The 22763-nt window shown below is 36.0% G+C and overlaps 1 protein-coding gene across 1 annotated transcript in view; it reads right to left on the reverse strand.

Annotated features, from left to right (window-relative positions):
- The window catches only part of FAF1 (Fas associated factor 1), a 162656-nt gene that overhangs the window by 118784 nt on the left and 21109 nt on the right, over nucleotides 1–22763 (reverse strand). Inside the window, exons 3-6 of the mRNA XM_035332623.1 lie at nucleotides 11543–11589; nucleotides 8518–8726; nucleotides 5084–5175; nucleotides 4654–4742 (exon numbers count right to left, since the gene is read on the reverse strand). Coding sequence (XP_035188514.1) covers nucleotides 4654–4742; nucleotides 5084–5175; nucleotides 8518–8726; nucleotides 11543–11589 — 437 coding nt within the window. The remainder of the gene's footprint in view (nucleotides 1–4653; nucleotides 4743–5083; nucleotides 5176–8517; nucleotides 8727–11542; nucleotides 11590–22763) is intronic.

Below are 22763 nucleotides of genomic sequence, written 5' to 3' on the forward strand. Positions count from 1 at the left end.
GTGTTGGTTATCAGCATTATCACAATGAGTAGAAACCTCAGTGATGGACCAGATTCAACTGGGGTTGAAATTTATAACATGCAACCAAAACCACTCCTCCCTAAAGCTTAGATTTCAAGCAACAGAAGTTGCTTGAAACTGGAAATACCAAATGCTCAATTAACAGTCAGGAAGGAGTTTATTCACTAGCTACACCACCCAAATTCCAATACAGCACAATTTATAAACAACGGGTCTAATAAATTAAGAAAAACAATATTTAGCCCCAAAGCATGTAATAACAAATTATGCTAAACTTAACGGGACAGCAAATGTTCAATCAGTCTATGAAATGCTGAAGTAAGGTGATGTTAGTATTTTTATTTATTATATTTTAAGCTTTCAGCTTTAGTACTTTCTATTGTGCTGTAACAATATATAAAATACGTTGGTTATATCCATTGTTAAATGGATGCCTTAATGCTTTGATTTCTGATGTAATACTTTGCTTAATAGTATTTTTCTTTGAAATTTTAGTTATATATTTTTTTTTATTTTATTTTTTTAACTTTGAAGCCAAAACAATATCCTTAATCGGTGAGCAGCAAATGATCCATTTCATTTCACTTCTGTTTTTTTTTCTTTTTTTATTTCTCTATTTAAATGAAATGCATTCAGAATTAGGCAGTAGCTTCTTCAGTCACACGATTTCCCCCAAAACCTCTGAATTTTATATAAATAGGCATGACACAAGATAATTAACATTTCCATTTTAAACTTACAGATTTATACAAGCCCATGTCAACAGAAGTCCAAATTTACTGTAATTACAGATTATTTACATTAAAACAAAATAAGAAATCAGTATGTAAATGTAATGTTTGTTGTAGCTAATGCAGCAGGAGATGGTAGATTAGGTTCAAACAGCAATCAGTTAGCAAATCTGGCTAACATGTAAATGAGCAGAAGCCCTTCTGTTTACATTCTATTGCATTTTAAACTTCAGGATTTTTAAACTGTCTCATGAGCAGATGTGAAAATAAAACATTAATCTTACCATTCTTATTGAAGCTTTCAAAGTAACTAAAGCAAGGCACTGCTCCTGTCCAGCTAAACAGACAATACTAATAACTGGAGTTGCAGGTTACATCCTTTTTAATTAACGCTCCGCAACAGTTCATAACGTACACCAAAACCCCATGCCACAACCACCACTGCTCTGCAACAACCTAAAAAGCACGTATTCAGCAAATCACAGACCCATTACTTGACATGTATATATAATTTTTATTCCTATCCACACAGATAATTACATTTCTTAAATAAATTACAGTCACTTAGCAAAAATCTAGTACTGTAATCATCGCCGAGATATGCAGCTGGTCAAACAGCTTTTAGCTGCTTTGAACTTTCTGGTGATACATCAAGTATAAAGAATAAATGAACATTTTCAGCTATTTAGAAAAAAAAAAAAAAAAAAAAGTATGAATATAAATTAAATGACATCCATTAATTAAAGTGACAATGAACAAAAAAATATATAAACAGCACTTCCCAGACCACACAAGACTGAAAGGGAAGACCATCAGGAAGACCCGGCTATGTGTCCAAACTCACATGCCTATGCTTTTGATGCTTCCCTTTATTGCATTGTCCTAACCCTTTTTTCCTGAACTGTGTATTGCTGGATTTCAAGAAGCACCTGAGGCACCAAAGGGAAGGAAAGGCACTGTAAGGAAGTGAAGAATCTTATCTGAAAAGCCAGTGCAAGTAATCTCTCCCCTTGGACAACTATTGATAGACATTCTTTGGCACCTTTCTGGTCTAAGACTGTTTTCTAAAGGAAATAGCGTCTCTCTCCACCCGCCTATCCCATCCAGCAGATTTGTACATATTCACTAGTTTCAAGGAGGACTGATGATACTATGAAGGACTCAAATACTGGCTGTAAATCAACAGCTGGGTAGAGGAAAGGGACCTAAATTACTGGCCACCTTCATAAAAGACTGCAGCAGAAGCATAATCTTTTTATACTGCCTTCAGCCAACCTCTGGCCTTTGATGACAAGAACTACCATGTGGTATTTCCTGTTGTTCGATACTACCTGCTTACCGGGATTTCAGCTGGAGAAAAGAGCTGGGGCAGGATGACAACCTACACAGGTGAAAAAAATGACATGGGTGCTACAAAATGCCTGGGAGGAACCGAAGCACTGTCAGAGGGAAGCAAGATCAAGGGAGAAGCGTGGAGGGTGAGTGCTGAGTAACTTTTAAGCTGTTGTGATGAGGACAGAATTCACCAAAAACCATCCTTCATTACATCCACAGCCCACAGAACATGATGTTATTGTTCCAGATGTTGTACATGGATAGGTATGGCTTTGCCAACCCTACAGGTGCTATTTGACATTTAAATTTAATCTTTACACCTCAATTTACTACCATGCAGTAGTAATTCACAGGGTTTCTATTACCTATAAAAGCTTTAGATATGCCACCGATGAATGAAGACACCCTAGGAGATTTTTGCTTGTTTAAACAGCAGGATTGTTTTGTTATTACATTTAGATGCCACTTTAAGTCAGTTCTGGGTTAAGTCCACACAGTCTGCCACAAACTTCAATGCCTACCTACCAATACATTGGAAAAGGATGTTTCAAACGCTCTTCTCCCTGAGTGTCAAGAAGAGGCACAGACCAGAGTTTATAGAGCTGTGACCAGATTGCTCCTTTTATAAAGGGCATATACATAAAATACCATGTACTGAAATCGTAGGCTTTCCAAATATCACTTTCTGGAGATATTCAAATCACGACTATTTATCTCTAGCTCAAAATAGAAGGCAGTTGAAGAAAACAGCAGATGAACTAACAAAGTAGGAGTCAAAGTTCTTTAATTTCCATTAATAATACATTTGAGCATCATGCTTTTAAAAACTGTGGGTAACAAACTAATCTGAATAATAACTGACCTAACAGTAGGCAGTAAACAGTGTAACTGGGTTTGGTACATTGCTTCAATTAGATGTGTTTTGATCTGCATTGATGCTTTAATTGGAGGCAAGCCTCCCCTTTCATCTAGAATTTATGACTTCAGGGAGATGATCTAGCCTTCAAATTATCCTTAAGTAGCCACTAATTAATCATCGTTTGCTATCCCAAAGCTACCAAATTTATCTTAAAAATATCCAGAACTAAATCTCCTCTATAGAACAAGTATAAACTGTAAAGGTAACGACCACTTTGATTTTACCAGGAAATAAAGTTCTTTTAAACTGTTCATCCAACAAAAAAGCCTGGGAACCCTTTATAAACAGCTTGTTGCTTTTACATAGTTTATTTCAGGTGAAATAAACTACATTCTTTAGACTCTAGATTTCTTTCCAAAATCAAAGACATTAAAACGACAATATACAAAATAATCAGGTATAAAATATTAAAATTGCAACATTAGTTTTTAAAAATAGCATCTACACTGTTTTTCCACAGTATTTTCACTGTTCCTCAAGTAGTTCCTTAAATACAATGGCTTATTGTCCTCACACACAGCTACAGCTCCTGTTTGTACGTACAACTCACATCACAGCTCACTGCCACCCGCTGTTCCATCACCACTATTCCCTCTCTTAATGTTTCTATTTTTATTTTTTTTTTATTTTCTATAATTTAGATCAGTTTTCTTATTTCTTCCACAGAACACAGGTCATGTTCATAGCTAACTTCTTAGTACTACAGGGACTACTTTTAGTCATTGGAAACCAGCTATTTATTTCTATTGATTGTCAAAGGATTTCCTTCATCATATTTGTAGAACATTCTACTATTTAACTACAACAGCAAAAAAGCAATTTCCTCTTCAGATAACTTGAAGGGAATCTAGTCTAATCATTATGCAATTTGATCAATTCAAGGTACAGTCCTTCCGGCTTGACGTCTTAGGACCACAGCTACCTTTTCAGACTCAATTACCGCGCACCCTCTAGCGGCCACGGAATAAAATTAATGGTTTTCCTGGTAGGAATATGTATGTGTCTACCGTTGAGAAACTGATGGACAGGAAAGAAAACAAGACAAAAAGTTGAAAGCAAAGTAACTGCAAATTGCACAGTAAGGATTCCATTTTCCATAAAGAAGCATTTATTTTTCAAATTTTTGCAATATTCACTGACATATGAACACTGTTAACTTTTTGAGTATTGAAATCAGTAGGAGAAGATACCCTGCCTACTTAGACAAAATTAGTTATTCAGCCTATTTATGTACATTTTTAAAAGTCCAAGATACAATGAAATAATATAACAAATATTTCAGAAAGAAAATTCTGATCAGCTGGTAACAATTTCTACGTTTATCTTAAATGAATCAACCTAATGCAACACATTATAAAAGGCCAGCTTTAATTGAAAAACATTTGCTCCCTGTGGAAATGAAAATCATCACACCTGGAAGGTATAAAATTCTGTATGCACCTAAGTAATTCATGTAGCACACCAAGGTTTTCAAAAAAAATAATAAAAAAAAATCCCTTAATTTCAACAGTAAGGTACTGAGGTAGTTAATCTCAACACTTGCCTCTTCGACCACTGAAAACTGATTGCAGATTCCTAAAAGGATACATTTGGCTTCACAAAAAACTAAAGAATCATACAAGTAGAACATATGGCTAAAAGACTTACCCAGAATGACTTGAAGAAGGAAGAGGCAGGTCAGGTGTTAGAACATAAAGACTATTATTTTTTGGCAAGTGTAGAGTTTTTAAAACAGTCTGAGGAAAGAAAAAATCATTGTAAATATAAAACATTTTCTGATTTTGACATATTAGTTTATTTTACTTCTTTTAATTCTTGACAACATCAAATTTTTGTTTTCATACATACTTGCTATGAATTTAATAACAATATTTTTGTGTGTGTGCCATGTTTTAAATAAAAACAATGTGAAGTGATTTTTTGATAATGTTTTAGCTTAAGTGTTCCTTGTATTACTTTCACCTAAGACATCTAACACTGTTTGAAACTCACAATTCTTGCATTGTAACCCCCCAACCTCAGATACTCAGTCTGAAACACTGAATTCAGGTAACTAAAAACACAGTTGAAAACTTACACTATCATCTACATCTCCAGTCTTCCATCCTTTCAGCAGCATTTTAGATGCAGGAATCTGAAGTTCATTTTCTAGAATATGTTTGATATCTCCTGAAGAGAAAAGGATGAAAATGTCAAGAAAAACACGTATAAAGCATACACATTTGCCACCATCTCAAACATTACTGAATTACAGCTCATAAATAAGCAAGGAAAAATTTACTACGAAATCTGTTTTACTGTAGTCATCATTGTAACACACACTTGAAACAGCAAAGAACAAATGAAGCTAAAAATCACAGAGCATGAATCTAATTCACACAATCACATGAGGATTTGGCAATTTGGACATTATTTCAGTAGTTCTACACTGCATGTGCTACCTACACATCTGCAGGAGCATGCTATCTGAAGCAATGCACCTTGCCAGCAATAAAGGCAGTGTGCGTTCACAAATCCACGATCAATAATCTTGACACAAGGAACAGGAGTGTTCACACAGTTTGACTGGTCTGACAGCTTTCTGAGTTTTTTGCACATTTTGATGCTCTCTTTTTCCTGTAGTTATTACAGGCACAAAATAATTCAGGCTGAAGGTATCTCAGGAGGTCACATAGACCAAGGCCAGCTCAAAGAATTTCAAAGGTCTAATAAAAACAGTTTAGTCAAGGTTTTGTCCAGCTGACTCTTGAACACTTCTAAGGATGGAGGCTCAACAGCTTCACTGGCCAACCTGCTGCAGTACTTGACCACCCTCATAATTAAAATAAGCAAATATATTCCTCATATCTAATGGAAATTTTCGATGTTGCAGTTTGTGTCCTTTGCTTCTTATCACTATGCTCCTCCAAGAAGAGTCTGGCTCCATCTTCTCTGTGTCCTTCCATCAGATAGTTATAGACTGTAATAAGGTCTCTCCCCTTCTCTCCTCCAGGTTGAACAACTCCAATTCTCTTTGCCTCCACTTGTATGTCACCTTGTGCTCAAGTCCCCTGACTATCTTGCTGACTACTGCTGGACTCACTCCACTACTTCAACATCCTTCTTGTACTGAGGACCCCTGAATTGGATGCATTGCTCCAGACACAGTCTCACAAGTGCTGAATAGGTGAGAAAAATTATTCCGCTGGATCCACTGGCTATATTCTTGCTAACACAGCCTAGGATGCAGCTGGCCTTCGTCACTGCAAGAGTGCACTACTGATAAGCCTCCAGATCTGCCTCTTTTTTTTTTTTTTCTTTTCCTCTCCTAACAGTTTCTTTCCGGCCTATTAATCCCCAGCCAATTACCAGATGGTATAACATGGAGTTATCCTGCCCCAGATGCAGAACTTCGTATTTCCTTTCGCTGAGCTTTGTAAGGCTCTTGCCAGTCTATTTCTCCAGGCTGTCCAGGTCTCTCTTGATAGCAGAATTGCCCTCCAGAACATCAGCCACTTTCTCTGATGTGCTACTGCCTGTGAACTTGCCTGGAGTGCTCTTCTGGACAAGCAGGTTTTTAATAAAGACATCAAGCAACACTTGCCCCAAGATCAGCCCCTGAGAGACACTACATTAGCAACTGTTCACCAGTCAGACTTTGAGCCTGGCAGTTCAGGCAAATATCTGCCTACACTTACCCTGTCCTCATCTCAAGAATATGACTATAAGAATACTACAGCAGAGTATGGAAAAGGCCTTACCAGATAAAGTAATATCCAGTTCTCTTCTTGTCCACAGAGACAGTTATCACGTCATAAATGGAATACAATTAGGCATAATTTACCCTTACCAAATCCAGGCTGGCCTTGGATCACCTGTTTTTTTTGGTTGGTTGGTTTTGTTTTGTTTTTCCTTCCTGTGCTAAGAAATGGATCCCAGGAAGATTTTGCTCCATCATCTTTCCACACACTGAATTCAGCGATTGCCATTGAACAGCAAGTTCATGTTTTCCTGAGCTTTTCTTTTAATGCTGACTGTACTGGGTACTTACAGAAGCCCTTTTTATCTCTTAGTGCTTTCAGCTCTGCCTGACCTTTGGTTTTCCTTTAGCTCTAAACCTGCATACTCTGCCAAGTCTGTGTTCCTTCTGGATAGCCCATCACTACCTTTTACCTTTGTTGTACTTTCTTTTTCATTTAGCTTAGTCACAAGTTTTGTTCTTCTGTGCTGGCCTTCTGCCACATTTGCTCCCCTTTTTGCATGTCGGAATGTACTGTTCTGGTGCTTTGAAGTTGTCCTTGAAGATCAACATCTCCTTTAAGCCCTTTTGCCCTTCAAGACAGTTTCTCCTGGGAGCCAAGCAGATCTTTGAAAAAGCCAAAAGCTGCTTTCCTTAAGTCCATAGCTGAAATCCTACTATTTGTCAAACACAAGGCTGTCCTCGACCTTCATATTCCAAGAAACAGACAAAAGGCTTACACTGACTACCTTCTGACTGCTCCTTAATCATCTACACCTGAAAGAAGTTTGTAAGGAAAAAATTAGTACAGCTGCACAATCCTGATTTGGCCACTTGTGCATCTACTCTGTATGGACGTAACTCACAGTGCGGTGCAGTGAAAAGACAGAACACTAATCGAGAATTCAAACTAATCACCAGTAGGTGGCACCATCCAATTACCAAATCAAACGCAGAGAAGAAAAATAAGGACCAAAAAAGTTTCAATTTCCAAATTTCATCACAGACATAAGGTACAGTTCTTCAAGTTTTGTAATCAACTATTTCTTCGTTTTGATCTCTAAGTTTTTTCTTAAAAAAACTTTTTCTCCGTAGTAATTTAATTTCCTTATAAAATGTATTCAGCTTGGTAAGTATCAAAAATAATACGCTCTGCAATGGTAAGAACAGCATATTTCTAACATACTTGTATAAAATGCATCAGATTTAGAATGAAGACAAAAAGAATCCGATAAAAGGAATCTTAACTGCCCCAAAAGAGCCAAATAAAAAATTTTAAAAGGATGTAACAATGCTCTTCATATTTGCAAGAATTCCTATGAATTTTGTCACTAATCCTATGCAGAAAAGGATGATGCTATAGAGATTCAAAAAGGAAATGCCAAGATCATCTGCTTAATAGCAGACTGCATCCACACTAATCCTACTGCAAATTACACTTTCACGCGTCAACTTAATCAGTAATCTTCATTTTGTTTCTGAAGCAAGTCCATAAGACAACTAGATTTCAAAATAAATATTTGATAGATCACCAACCTTTACAAAGGATTAGTGAAATTTTGCTTTTTTAAAGCTGCAAAGAGATATGAAAATGGTTAGGAGCTGTGGAGGCTGCCTTTTTTGAGAGATATTTTGGAGGGGTTCTGTTTTGTTTTTGGTTGGTTGGTTGGGGTATTGTTGTTTTTTGTTTGTTTGATTTAGGGTTTGGATTTTGGGGGCTGCATGGTTTTTGTTCATTTTTGTTTTAAAAACTTCTCTGGTAAAATCATTATGTCATTTTTACACATCCTTACCAACTGTGGAGCTGTCTTCAAGTACTACATCCACATTTCTGTCTCTGTACTCAACCCTAAAGTCAAGCATTCGAGGTTGTCTTTCCACTATTTGTCTAGATGGCACTACATGGCGAAATGCTGAGGATGAGGAAGGAGTTGAAGAACCTGCTGCAGAATGACTTGCGGGGCCATACGCTGGTCCTTGTAAAGTCTCTCCACCATACTCACTGAAACATATGCAGATAAGAAGGTTTGAATAAAATAGCTTGATAATGTTTAAACAAAGATTAGCAAAGTAAAATTAACAGTGTTATTCACTTACTCTGCTCCACAGCACATGCCTCTTGAATAAACTACAGTCATATCTGAAAGTACTGTTTTACTAATAATTAGAAATTAACTTTCATATTAACAACATTAATATTTCAGTGACCCAGAAGTGCTATAGAACAGTTTAAATGACAAACAGGCATTTAAGCCATTCTTTTAGTCTAAAGTTCACTGTGTAATTAACATCGGATTTATCTTGAGAAGCAGCATTATTTCCTGTTCCAGGAGTGCTGTGACCATATAAAAACTTGCACCATGGCAACCACCAGTTTTCTACATCATCAGGCTAGTACCACATGGAAATAAGAATCAGAAAAATATCAAAATAAATGTCAGAATGAACTGGGAAACCCTCACTACCCAGAAGCACACCTTGTCCTCCTCAGTGAGCCTCTCTGCAAGATGTAACTGATATTAGAAACAAAAGGTAACAAACATGAAATTTAAGGAACATTACTCCAGGCCAAAGAAAATTACGATGTACTGAAATTAGATTTTGATGACAAGATACTTCACATAGCAAGCCTCGAGCTTTGCATTGTAGATGTCCTTACCAGGAACATGGTGCTCCCTGCTTAGATTATCTGTCCTGCGCTGTTACAGGATATCATGAGGGAGGATGTGAGCTAATAAAATGTATGCACTGAAAGAACGGGAGCTGTGCAAAGAAGGATTTCGGAAATGCTGAGATGTAAGTTGCCTCATTTCCATTCCTGAACAGAACTTATTTAAAGGACTCCCTTTCCTGAAGATACTATGAGATTTCTCAATGGAAATGTTTCTTCAACAAATCAAACCTATCATCTAGAGGAGGACTGAAATTTTAAAAAGCGTGAATGGCACCCATGTCACAGAACCATGCATAGACAGTACCAAGCTATTGCAAATCACATCATTTGAAAAAGAAAAACATATTATGCTTGTAAAACATGTGGCACCTCCACTTCTCACATCAGCAGGCTCAAAAAGATGAATTCCCAGCTACAAACACCCTTGCCCAAAGGTCAAAGACTCACTTCAGAGGATTAAAGAGTAGAGGAAACAGTCTTATTTTCATCCTTTAAAAGAGTAGAAACAGCAAGCAATATATTTGTTTTTTTGTTTGTTTAAAATCTGACATCCAATGGTGAATTAAGTAACATAACTATTTTGTTAAAAGATCTAAGAAGCAAAGAATATCCTGATTCTGAGTTTTTTTTTTTTTTTTAGTCAACACGACTGAATTATAAAACAAAATGTATTAATATATTGAGGGGAAAAAACTTGCTTCAAGTCCAGTTGTATTAATTATATTTGATTCCATTACAGAAAGCATCCTACAAGTCTGACTGGTAACCTCTAATGGAACATAAAAAGCTTCATGTCAGTAAATTAACCTCATCTGAAAACCACTGGAAACTAGGCTTCTAAGCCTTCCAGGTCTCCTTTTAAACTTCTTGCATTAAAATAATTTTTTTTAAAAAAGAAAAAGAAAGAGAAAGAAAAAAGACTACTTGTGTCAACCTTTATTGTCATTTTTTTATATTGTTTATCTAATCATTCCTAAAAATGAATAAACTAGTACAGAAGAAGCTGTAAGTAGACATTGGGCCTGCTTGTTATCAAAGTTGGGTATAACTGCCCCCTTAGCTCCTTCACCTGACAAAATGCTTGCAAGCCTTCTGATATTTTGAATATAAATGCTTTGAGGTCAGGACTTACTAACAAATCCTGTTTCTGTGTCTCTGCTTATGTTAATAGGTAGAAATAGTGCTTGACACAGAGAGTCTTGATCTGAATTGGACTATGCAGACCTAACCATAAATAAACACCTAGTAACTACTTAGCAAATAAGCTTTTATCTTGAATTAAAAAAAAAAAAAACTATTTAATGATAGCTTTAGTGAGTATTGACATATATGCCAAAACACTACTTTACCTGCATTATTTATCTTCTTTAATCATCAAAATAAACCTTTTAAAAATAGTACATTGAGTATTTTCTTCAACAACATCTAAAGCACTATTTTACTGCATCTCCCAAGTAGCTCAATTCTTGTTCTGCTGTTTTCAATTGCCTCATCAGCACTTAGGATATCATGTGTCAGTGACTTCAAGATATGCAGGCATCAGTATACAAGCCAAAAATTTAATTCAGAAGCTGAAAGATAGTCAGTAAAGCTCCTTTTAGAAGGGAGCAACCTTAATTCATCTAGCACAATACCTGCTGCATTTAATTCACTTAAAAAAAAAAAAATTTTTTTTTTTTTTTTTTTTTTTTTTTTAGCGAGGGGAATATGGAATACTGATATCCTTAACAATGCATAAGGAAAAAGAAAATACTTAGCCAGGCACATCTTTATATTTGCCCTGAAAATTTTTACATCTTTAGAGGAAGAAAAAAAAAAAAAGAAAGAAAGAAAAAAAAAAGTCCTGTCTTCCTAGAAAGCACACCAACATCCAGACCCAGTAAAGGGACAATCCTACGGAATGATCTAACAACAACTGATTTTAAAATTAAAATTAACTAATTTGAATAGGCGTTTGAGCTGATTCTCCACCAGTATGGGGAAAAAAAAATAATGTTAAATCAGCCTTGCCAGGTATTGAATTTGTGGCTCAAGAATCTGCTTTAAAAGGAGGAGTACATCACCATCTTAGGATTCAGGGACAAAACTGTAACCATTACACAGCATCATTCTCTGCATGTACTACTCCAGCGCTCTGTGCTTACCTTTGTAGAATGCCGTTTTCTTGTGGTATTACACCATTTATAGCTGCCTGAAAGGAAAAAATAAGTTTTCAGTGAAACACCCAGGGGAATAACAATAAATCAGAAGGATTCTTATAATGTGTTTTAAGAAATGATTAACTTGCTTTAAAATATATTGTAAAATGTTCTCCACTAAGTGAATATTCTTGGTAAATGATATTGCCATTGAAGTACACTCAAAAAAAAATATATATATATATATATATATATATGTATGTGTGTGTGAAAATGAACAGGAACTGATACTCAGGCTCCTGTGTGTGTGTGATGGATTTCCCAGGTGTGATGCACAGGAATCAAGCGCATGGCCTGTGCTCAGTAAATCTACTGTATGTAGGAATTGTGCAAAGTGTTAAAAATGCAGCTTTCAAACACATCAAGTTAACTGTGCACAGACAAGTACGTTCACAGGAATTCTCATGTTTCCCAGAAGTATCAGGCCTTCACAAACCTATAAACCTGCTCAGCTGCACATACACCAATGTTCTAAGTCCAAAGTCTTCTAGTCTAATTTCTGAAGTGTAACCATGTGTCACAGACTCACAGAAATAGACTACCCCTCCCCAAATTCAAATAATCTTCATATAGAAAAGGAAATATTTTTTAAATAGAGTTTATGCAGCTAGGTATCGTCCCATGCCACTCAGATTATCAACAGAAACAATGTATTACCTAAGTATAGGTGTGAGCCTAGGCCCAAATCTGGCGAGTTGCATCCAAATTAGGCCTCTTATTTGAAATTACAGAGGTATTGCCTATAAAAATACCGTAATAAATTCTCTCTGATATTAAAATATCTTTTGTTTAGAATAGCCACACAACATAACCCAGTTTCAAGTCCAAAAACCCACTTCTGACAAAATTGTCTTCTCAGCCTGATCCAGCATAGCACCTTACTTTTTGTAGAAAGTTGTAATGTGTTTCCAGCACATCTGGCACTATGTACATTTACATATCAATCAAAGATTATACAAGTCAGGAAGAGTGAAAAAATTGGAAAGCAAGTAAGACTCTCTTCAACAGCATTTAGAAGACAACTTCTTGCAGACTGCTTTATACCACAAAAGGTTCCACAATGTCCTTGATGCTAGGATTTTTCAGACTTGAGGTGCAGTGAAAGTGATACCACATGAGCTGGCAACAATGGCTTACACATTTCACTATTCAGCTGTTTCAATTCTGTTCTGATTATTGTTAGAAGATATGGGAGGAGAGATGTCAGAACCCCACCTAACTCAAGGCTTTTAAGCAGGACTCAGCAATGAGGTAAAGAGGAATAGCACTGGAGGGAATCTGACAAGGAATCTGAAAAAAATATGTTTTAAAAAAAAGTTTGAAATGCTAGATTTGAGTTTTGATCATCTTTATAATCACTATTGTTTTCACAGGTTTTGTTTGTTTGTTTGTTTAATATTTGGTAGACTTGAGGGTGACACTGAAGAGAGCTTGGAGCTTGTAGCATCTCACTGACCTTCTATTTCTGCTGTACCACCAATTCCTGTATTTCTACTACCACAATTTCTCCTATCGCTAATATCCATTCTTATAATATGTCAGCTCTGCCTGAACAGCTGGCCAGTATATCTGGTGAATAAGTGTCTGGTCCTTGATGAAGACAGCTAAAATTTAGAAGCTCATAGACTATTTATTTACTGCTCCAGGAGGATGAAATCGAATACTGTAACTGAACTACGGACATCATCTATCACCATTTTTACAAATTAACATTAAAAAATGTGCCTTAAATAAGAAATGCCCAATAAATACAAAAGTAGACTAAATCCAGATTTAAATGCGACGCTTTTTCTCTGAATACATAAGCATGAATTTTTACAATTTCCGTTAATAAATAAGAGTTAATAATTAAGTCAAAAATGCACTACTACTTAACTCAGTGAAGTAACTATGGTACTGCAATAAGACTTATCATTCATTTAGATAAAATATTATGCTAATGACAGCAGAAAAAGCAGACAAGCAGAAGGGCTGCAGGTATCTATAAACTACACCAGTTACCCATAAGGCTGCATCAAATTACAGTGAAAACAAAGCTTCCTACCAGAACACTTTTTAAATCAGTTTATCCACTGTGCATGGCAATAATCAGTGGTTTCTTTTTAACGTGTCTTGTTTATCATCACTGTGGTTTTTGCAGTCATACATAGCTCTTGATCATGTTCATCTAATAAGTCTCCAGGAAGAAGTGAGAGGTTTTGGTTTGTTTGGGTTTTTCTGAATTGGCATCTCCCCTCCCCACCCCAATACTCTTCACTAACATACACAATTTGGTTAAAAGACAAAAATATCCTTTATTTTGTATCTGTAGGATATGAAGAGCAAATACAGGTACTTGTACCACAGGATTAACACACCAAGGACCATCTGCTGACAACAGAAGCTGTCTCTTTACTTGGAGCAAAAGAAGCTGCTTCAGTAACAAAGAAATACAGCACAGCACTTCCACACTTCTCCTGTCCAAGCCTGTATCTCAATCTCAAATGATTAAAACAGCTCATTTTTTTTTTTTTTTTCTAAGTCTAGTCAGAGGGGCTAAATATGATAGAGGCTCCAAGCTATTTTCTTTAAAAATGAGTAATTCACTTGTTCACATCCTCGGTTCTGTAAAGTTGATGACATTTAAGGGGCACAGCAGTAAGAAAAAAACAGATGCAGCATTATGTACTTTTTTTGATGGAAAGACCTCTACTAACCACACAGTAAAAATAAAGAGTCTGGACACTGTTTGTTAAGCAAGATGGAAGACTAAAATTACGTAGATGACAAATGGTGGCAGTGCACATGTAGATATTGAATAAATATTAAATATCCATGTTCTTACAAGGTATCTGTAAGTAGACACTGCAAAGAAAAGGGAACAACCATCCACCTTATGGTTTCATAGCAGGAAGGTTGTGAATAAAAAAATAAAAATAAATGAACATGTTATTAAGACAGTTCCAGACTCTTCTTCCCCAGTGTCAGTCCCCTCTGAGAGAGGATCAGGTCTCTGTGGTTAAGCAAACATTCAAAGATATTAAATTTTTGTCTTTCCAAACAGGGATCATTTGATCATCAAAACCAGCCTGTGTGACTAATATACAGTAATTAAAGAGATATATTTCCCTAGAAACAGTTTTAATAACAGGTGCAGTAAATCTATCCATGGGTTATTAAATAAAGATGCCATGTCTGGCTCAGAAAATGTCTTCAGCTTCCGAGTGTTACACGGGAAGCAGCACTGTGTGCCTACTCTGTCCTCACTCCATATAGCCACTAGTATCCACTACAGGGTACTGCAGCTTCAGTGGTTTTTTTATTGTCTGTTCCAATGCTATCTTCATTTAAAGAGTTACGCTCAGCTTAAGTGGAATATTACTCCGCACACTAGAAATATTTAAGTGCCTGAAGAATGCTGCGATGCATAAAGCCTTTCCTCAAAGGCTATCAACTGAAATAGATTAGTCCACTCTGCCTAAATGTGACTATCTTTTACCAGTAAGAAACAGTGCTGGAGAAAAACAAGAACCTGATGAAAATGATAACCTGATGAAAATAACAACCTGATGAAACAGTGATGTTGATTTCTCTCCGAGCACACAATTCTAGCACTAACCTGTTAAAAACAATTAAGCATATCTTACGGTGACTCTCATGCAGGATGGCAAGAAGGTTCCTATGAATAATTATGAATGAACTGTGGTATTAAAGACAGCACAAAAAACTTGTCTCCTGAGCTTGAAGTTCTCAGTGGTTATTACTAAGTTCAAAAACAGAGTGGATTTGACAATCATATTATTTAAAAGCAGAGGTCTATGTATACTGGCTGCATATACAAACAAGGCTGGGAATTCCTTCGTCGTCAAGTGCAGATGGAAGGTTTCATTTCCAGCAATTAGAAGGGATACTTAGATGAATTATCTGAAGAGCTAAAACCAGGCCCAGGCAAGAGCAGAGTCAAAGGCCTTTCCAAAGGGTGAGGTGGGGGAAGAGCTTCTTTTACAGACATGTCTTGGCCCCTCTCCTTCCCAATCTCCATACCACACAATGGTTTTGGCTAACAGATACAAACCCTGCCACAGACACACAAATCCTTTAAAAATTTTCCACTTTCAAACCTCTACTTCAATGAAAACCAGCAGTGAGCAGGATACAGTCTGATATGCAGAAATTACAGATTCTCTTCAGGAAACAACCTGGGTATCTTGGATGAGTTAAATGGATCTTGGGAAGCGTGACTTATCAAACCAGGGTACTAGAAAGCACATCTCTAAGCAAAAGAAAGCAAGTTCAAGCAGAAGTTCATGCTAGAAGAGCAACACTTTCAGAAAAAGGGATTATAGAGCTGTAAATGCCATGCACATGTAAAAGCTGCATGAGTTCCATTGAGATAAATAACCACATCAGCTTAATGCAACCAGTACAAGTTTATGTATGAATCATCTCACACAGAATTTTAAAAGCTTTATTTAGGTTTGATTAAATTCAACAAGACCACTTCAGTCTACTTAATGAAGGCCACACAGAGCTTTGCATTGGTTTAGCTAAAAATTGAGGAGGTTTACATTAAACAAACCACATGAGTGAGACAGACACAGGGCAATAGGAACTGCTGCACAGATGATTTCATCCAAAATCCAGGGGTGGCCAACCAAATGGCATCTACTGCTTCAGAGAAAGGCACAGGGAAGTAAAACCAATGAACTTGCTCAGGGGGCATTTTCTTCCAATACTCTGGTATTCTGTCAGTCTGGCACAAAAAGATTTCTCGTAATTACTTTTTTGTTCTATTCCACATTAAATAATGCAATAGCCTCCTGACCCATATCTATAATTCTTGCTATGAAACTCACTTAAAGCTCTCTTTGATAAAAGGATTCATTTATTATGTCCTTCAATAAGCAATATTCTTGCCCAAATGTTACAATTCACATTTTACTTTTGTTTTAAAATGCATGGTAAGCTAAAGGAACAAGGTTCTGCATTTTGTGGCTTTCCTGCTCATTTTGCCTTTTCTTCCTATTATGTATTTAAGACTTCCTTAATATCTAAACAGTTGCTCTCAAACCACATATTCAGAAAGTTTTTCCCCATGCTGCTTCCTACGTTCACTGAAGCAAAGGCAGCTCTATCTATCACTATCTCAGAGGATGTCGTACTGGTAGCTTTCTGGACTATATATAGAAATATAACAGAAATGGTTGGTTTGCTGTTTCACACTACAAAACAAACTAAAAGCTTATCTTAGTATCTGAGTAATCGTTTCATCATTTAATCTTCTGTTTATTTATTTATTTATCAGTCTGATAACACTCGTGAATATAACACCAAAACATACATACAAAGCCTCACTATATAGGGAGAGACATCAGATGCAGTGTTTTGGGTTCTGTAGAATAAAAAATTGGTAACAGTTGTATTTTTCAAAAAACAATCAGTATTCTTGCATGCAATCGACCCATCCTGCTTGAGGACCAGTCGAGATTTTTTGAATTTATAAAAAATAATATATATATATATATATTTTAATAACAAATTAAAAGTTAAATAAAATGTACTAAAAGGCCCTCACTAAGCAATCTAAAATACACTGGAAAAATATTTCTTATATTTTGTATTTTATGATATTCCCACAGCACAGAAAGGGTTATTTATACTATTCTGTTTATAACTGTAAGGTCATTGCAATTAATTCTTCTTCTAGTCCGGATTAGATGTGATATTTCCTGTGAAATGCAATATTTTTATTCTAACTTTGTTGCTTTAATGTAATAAATTATAGTTGCTTAATCCCAAAGATTTTAAATCCATTATTTTATTTTGTATTCAAACAAAATAAATAGATGATAAAACTCCAAACAGATAGTACAATGTTAAGCTTAAAAAAATGTTATCCAAAGAGGAATAACAAGTAAGTAATTGATAAAGAAGGGCATCGGTGAGACAAAATATGCATGAAAGGACAAAAAAAAAGGAAGAAAGTGAATTTTAAATTCCATCTAAACTATAAAACTGTGTGACAAAGGAATACACAAAGTAAAGCAAAATGGCAGCAGCATCAAGCTTGGTTCCTTTTGAACACAGAAGTATTGCTTACAATGAAAGCTGCTCACAGAGTTCTGCTATCTGCACATTTCAATAAGTATTTTGAAATAATGTTCTTCTACTAGCTCTCTGTTTGTCAAAAACTAATTTTGGATGGCCTTTCCAACAGAACTGATACTGGCATTACTAGGTTTTTAAACAGGTGATGCCAGATGTAGGTCTGTCAAAGCATTTGTTCTGACCTGTTAATATCATGACTTCAGGAAACTCTACAATAAGTAAGAATATTGTGGACTTTTCCTACGATCAAACTATAACAATAAAAGATTGAAAATTTGGGAACAAACGCAAAGTCTTCGTAACTGACACCTATTTAAACATGTTGTAAGTTTTAGTCAAATAACACAGGCGATCTGGATTAATAAAATAAAGGTTTACTGAAATCAGCTGTAATACAACCACTCCTTTCTGCACCAAGACTGCATTATGAGACTCCCAAGCAGAGGAACATGGTTTTAATACAGCTTCATGCAAATATCAAATCTTTCCTGTTACACACCAGTCTGCGATCTGTTATTCTAAATGCAAAGCTCTGTAAAGCATTCTGCAAGAATAAAACTTTTATTTCAGACCAGATACTTTTACAGACAAGCCACACTATCACCTTCCTACACACACACATATTTTGAAGCTGCTATTTTAGCAACTAACAACTGCTTTGGGTTTAAGTCGTAAAAAGTATTATTCAATTTGGATTTCTAAATGAATGCAATAATATTTAAATTTTAAAAATTACTAATTATGTCCCCATAGTAAATTCACGGATGCAACCTCTACCTTTGTTATCTTTGGCAGGCTTTGCAAGGCAAAGAAGAGAGTCAGCTTCTTCCTTTAGTTTGTGTTATACTTGCTGGCATTTCCCCAGCTTTGCAAGTCTCAAAGTATTTCCAAGTGCTAGACGTGAAGTTACACCCACAGTTTTTACAGAATGCCAACATTTGTCCCCATCGTGGTTAAAATTTAACCAAAAGCTGTAATTGAACTACAATGAAATGTCTTCTATGCATTCTGCTTTATTTCAGCTTGCTTTCTTTACAACAAATATACTTCATGAAAAGCTGAGAAACAATAGAATTGCTAATAAAGCAAAAAATTAACATTTCATCAAAAAATGCCACATGAATATATTCACACAGATGATTCACTTCATCAGCAAGAGAGCACGCGTTGAAATAGTTTACAATTAGCACTCTAGATGTGGTTTCCCATTTCTCCCTACTTCTTTGGTGGCTTCGACAAACTTTTTCCTGTAGTTCCTACAACATGCCGACATGCACTAGGAAGCCTTTCAACAGTTAGATATACTTCTATAATCTTGGGAAAAAAAACCCTCACACTTTGCACAGCCCTTTAATTGTATACTGTCACTGCATAATTCCACAAACAAAGCACAAGCTCAAGAATAAATTCCCAACTTGGTGAGTTTTTATAGTGCAATGAAAATAAATAACATGAACATATTAATAAAGAATCTTACTGATCAGGATCTATCCAAGCCAAAACACTACTTTCAACAGTAAAAAAGGAAAGGAACCTACCCCAAACCAACCACTCAAAAACCATTCGTGCTTACAGGGAGAGGAGCAGACTGATACATCTGCTGCCTTCTGACACACGTACACATCCACGTACCTTGGCTCTAGTGATTAACATCACAACTTCTTACACTACTACATCTTCTAACTTAACAGAAACAAAAGCCTATGCTGGATATCAAAGAGTATTTTGGTACTCTTTAATAAATAATAATAATTAAAAAAAAGCTAAACAGCAAGAGAGACAGATAAAACAAAGGCTATGCCTGGAAAAATATCCATGTTCTGAACTACCACATTTCTACCCCTTTGCAAATTATTTTACGTAAATTTGGATGACAACACTAAAACGCAAAGGTTGGGGATGGCTACCTCAACACAACAGAGTTATTGTTCAGCTTTAAATTTTTTCATTATTATGACATACTAGCTCCCAGTAAGTATTAAAATGTGGGTAAAGTCTCATGACACAAGACTATTTAAAAAAATCCTAAAAGTACTGTGTATAAAATAAGATTGCTCTTACTGAAAAGGCGTAACAACGTGAAAGATGACAGTTTCCAAATTACCCTAACCATAGACAACAGACTGCCTAATCACTAATCGGTAATAAAGAATATTTATGTAAGATTTAGCTTCATGTGGAAACCAGAAAATGCAGACTCAAATTATGTAACGTATAACTTGTCTACAATATTTCTGTTTCGTGATATCTGTGCTGTGCTACTGGCACTGCAGCAACCCACGTCTTCCAGGACCAGCTAAAAACAGTTCATTTAAATAGAAACAAACAAATAAATAAATAAAACTAGGACAAAAATGTTAAGATATTCAACAGTAAAGTTGAAAGTCTGGTGGATCTAGATGACTTCTCACTTACATGGCACAATCTTCCACAATTAAGGTTCACTTGCAAAATAGTCGCAGTGTCTGCAGACATTGATTCTCAAATTAAATAAATTACTTCACTTTTCTCCTACTCGTACATTCCCAGCATGATTCCATGACAGACTAATTGCTTGTCAAACACGCATTTATAAGACTTATACAGTTTTCAGTTCAACTAGTTATGGAGTAATATATGGAGAACTACTTTTAGGTATCTTAAAACACCAATTACCAGCCACTTAACTATTAATATATTCTAGAAATTTGCTCTTGAATTCAAATGTTTAAGGACAAATTAATGCCAAGCAATCTGCAGAGAAATTTTCCATACAGAGGCAGAAGCCTTTGAAAATAAGTATTTGTGAAACATAAGGCAGGCAGGTAAGGCATGCATGCAGCTACAGTAACACTGCCAGGCACTACTGTGATCTCAGCTCCTGCTTCTTCATTAATCTCAGAGCACAAAAATAAATAAATAAATAAACAAAGCTCTGTTACAACAGAGTCTTTTTTCATGAAGTAAAATCAAAGGTTTTTAGTCCCATTGCTTGTTAGATCAGTATGCAAGAAAAACTTAATGGAATTCACTTCTTCGGTAACTAAATTCCACCTATTATTTAGAAAAATGACATGTTGATTACATTACTTTACACTACTGACATCAAAGATTTAAAACTCCTACAAATCTGCTCAGCTATCTTTCTGGCCAGACATTAAAATTTCGTATGTATTTTTGCAGCCGCATGGCTACAAAATACAGCCTGAAAACACAATCCCAATCCCTTAGTTACCCTCCCGTGAATAAAGTAGCTTTTTTCTATTAGAAATGTTAAATAAATAGTAATAAAACAAATCAAATTATTTGAGATTAACATAATCCCTTTAGTGTCTACAAAAGCGTCTGACAGTTCACAGCTTAACCATTACATTTGCTAGAGCTGTGAAGAGATGGAAGACACAGATCTCTTCACAAATACTGAAAAATTATCACAGTTTAACAGGCACAAAAGGGTATTCATTTGGAAGACACTTTGCCCAAGTTTTTTGGGTCTGGGCTACATCAGTTTTACCATGCATTAAAAGTTCTTAACCCATTAGATACCCTCCTGCAAACAGCAACGGGAGAATTGGTCCCTTCTGTTGAATCAACAAAACTGCACACCATGCAGGAGACAGCACTAAGTAACACAGCCATGACTCTTTTAACAGCCTTAATAAGAAAAGACAACACACAACAACCCTACCTCCATGAGACATATCCATTATTTTGTTTCCATCACTCCAAAAAATGCCCTCAAATTGGAGGACAAAGAAAAAAAAAAACAAAAAAAAAAACTTAATTCTAATTCATGGTTTCCATACACCCCGCAGCCCCAATAATGGTAGACCAAAATGAGCCCTAAATACCTAAGTGAGCCCTAACTACCTAGTCACCTACTAAATAAATAAAAAACACTTTTCAGAAACTGTTTTCACCAACTTCCCAGTCTTTCCCAGACAATGTTTCACCCTCTTTAAGCAAACGTGATCATTTGCTCAGAGGTGGAAAAAATGGTTTGTATTTCTAACGTTCACCTGCCTTAGAACCCCAAAAGAAAAAGATAACCTGAAGAAACCAAATGCCCCTCTAGATCTAGGATATGACATAGCTATTAACTGTTGAGGTAAGGAGCATTTTGTGAGTTTCATTTTTCTTTGTGTGTGTGCCTGAATAGTCCCAGACAAGATCTACAGGAATCTAATACAGACTAGAGATGAGGAAAAAAAATCATTTCAGTTTTCAAATCTTTTTCTACAGGCAAGTCAGGAATTGCTCCCTTCCCAGCCTCCTTCTTTACATAGGGAACACTGTGAAACTTGAGATTCTTGGGTATTTACACAATATCAGCAGCTACAGCTTTGATTACAGCTTTAATGGGTTTCCTGAGGGGAAAAAAACAAAATCTCAAGATATGGCAATGTTAACATGATTCAAGCAGTGTTTCTCAACTTCTTTTTAAAGAGCAAAGGGTCATCCAAACAAGAAAACAAACCCAAAGACCACCTAAGATTTTTTGGGAAAAAAAAAAAAAGCCATCCAAGGACCAATTTATGTATTAAAATAATGGTTTTATTCAAAACAATCAAAAGTGTAGAACACACAAGCTACAGATTTGCTACTTGTATTCTCCTTTACTATGCTTGTTTCCTTGCTTGCATGTGTCACAATGTGTACACAACATTTTTATTGGTCTTGGCTCCGTTTTAGTTTAAACTCTATTTGCTTGTTGACCACTTTCTGATGTCTAGCAGAGCAATTGCACGCACGGGACCAAGGCTGATACAGAGACACAACGGGATCAATTGCAATCCGTGCTCATGAAGTCAGTGTCCCAGTAGCAATAAATTGAACTCTTCTCCACACCACCCAAGGTACCAACCGGTGCCACTGTTAAAAGTCACAGATGAAAGCGGTTGGGACATGGTAGGGCCTTGTTGCTATCAGAGGTAATCTTCCTTCCTTGAAGCACGTTACTGAGATGACAAAGAAAGACTCATTTTGCATTCTGCAAGCAAAGAATCTTAATTTCCCCTGTAAGTATTAGTGGGTGGGTGGGTGGGTGGGTGTGGGTGTGTGTGTGTGTGTGTGTGTGTGTGTGTGTGTGTGTGTGTGTGTG

This window comes from Oxyura jamaicensis, chromosome 8 (genome assembly GCF_011077185.1).
Source record: "Oxyura jamaicensis isolate SHBP4307 breed ruddy duck chromosome 8, BPBGC_Ojam_1.0, whole genome shotgun sequence".
NCBI lineage: Eukaryota > Metazoa > Chordata > Aves > Anseriformes > Anatidae > Oxyura > Oxyura jamaicensis.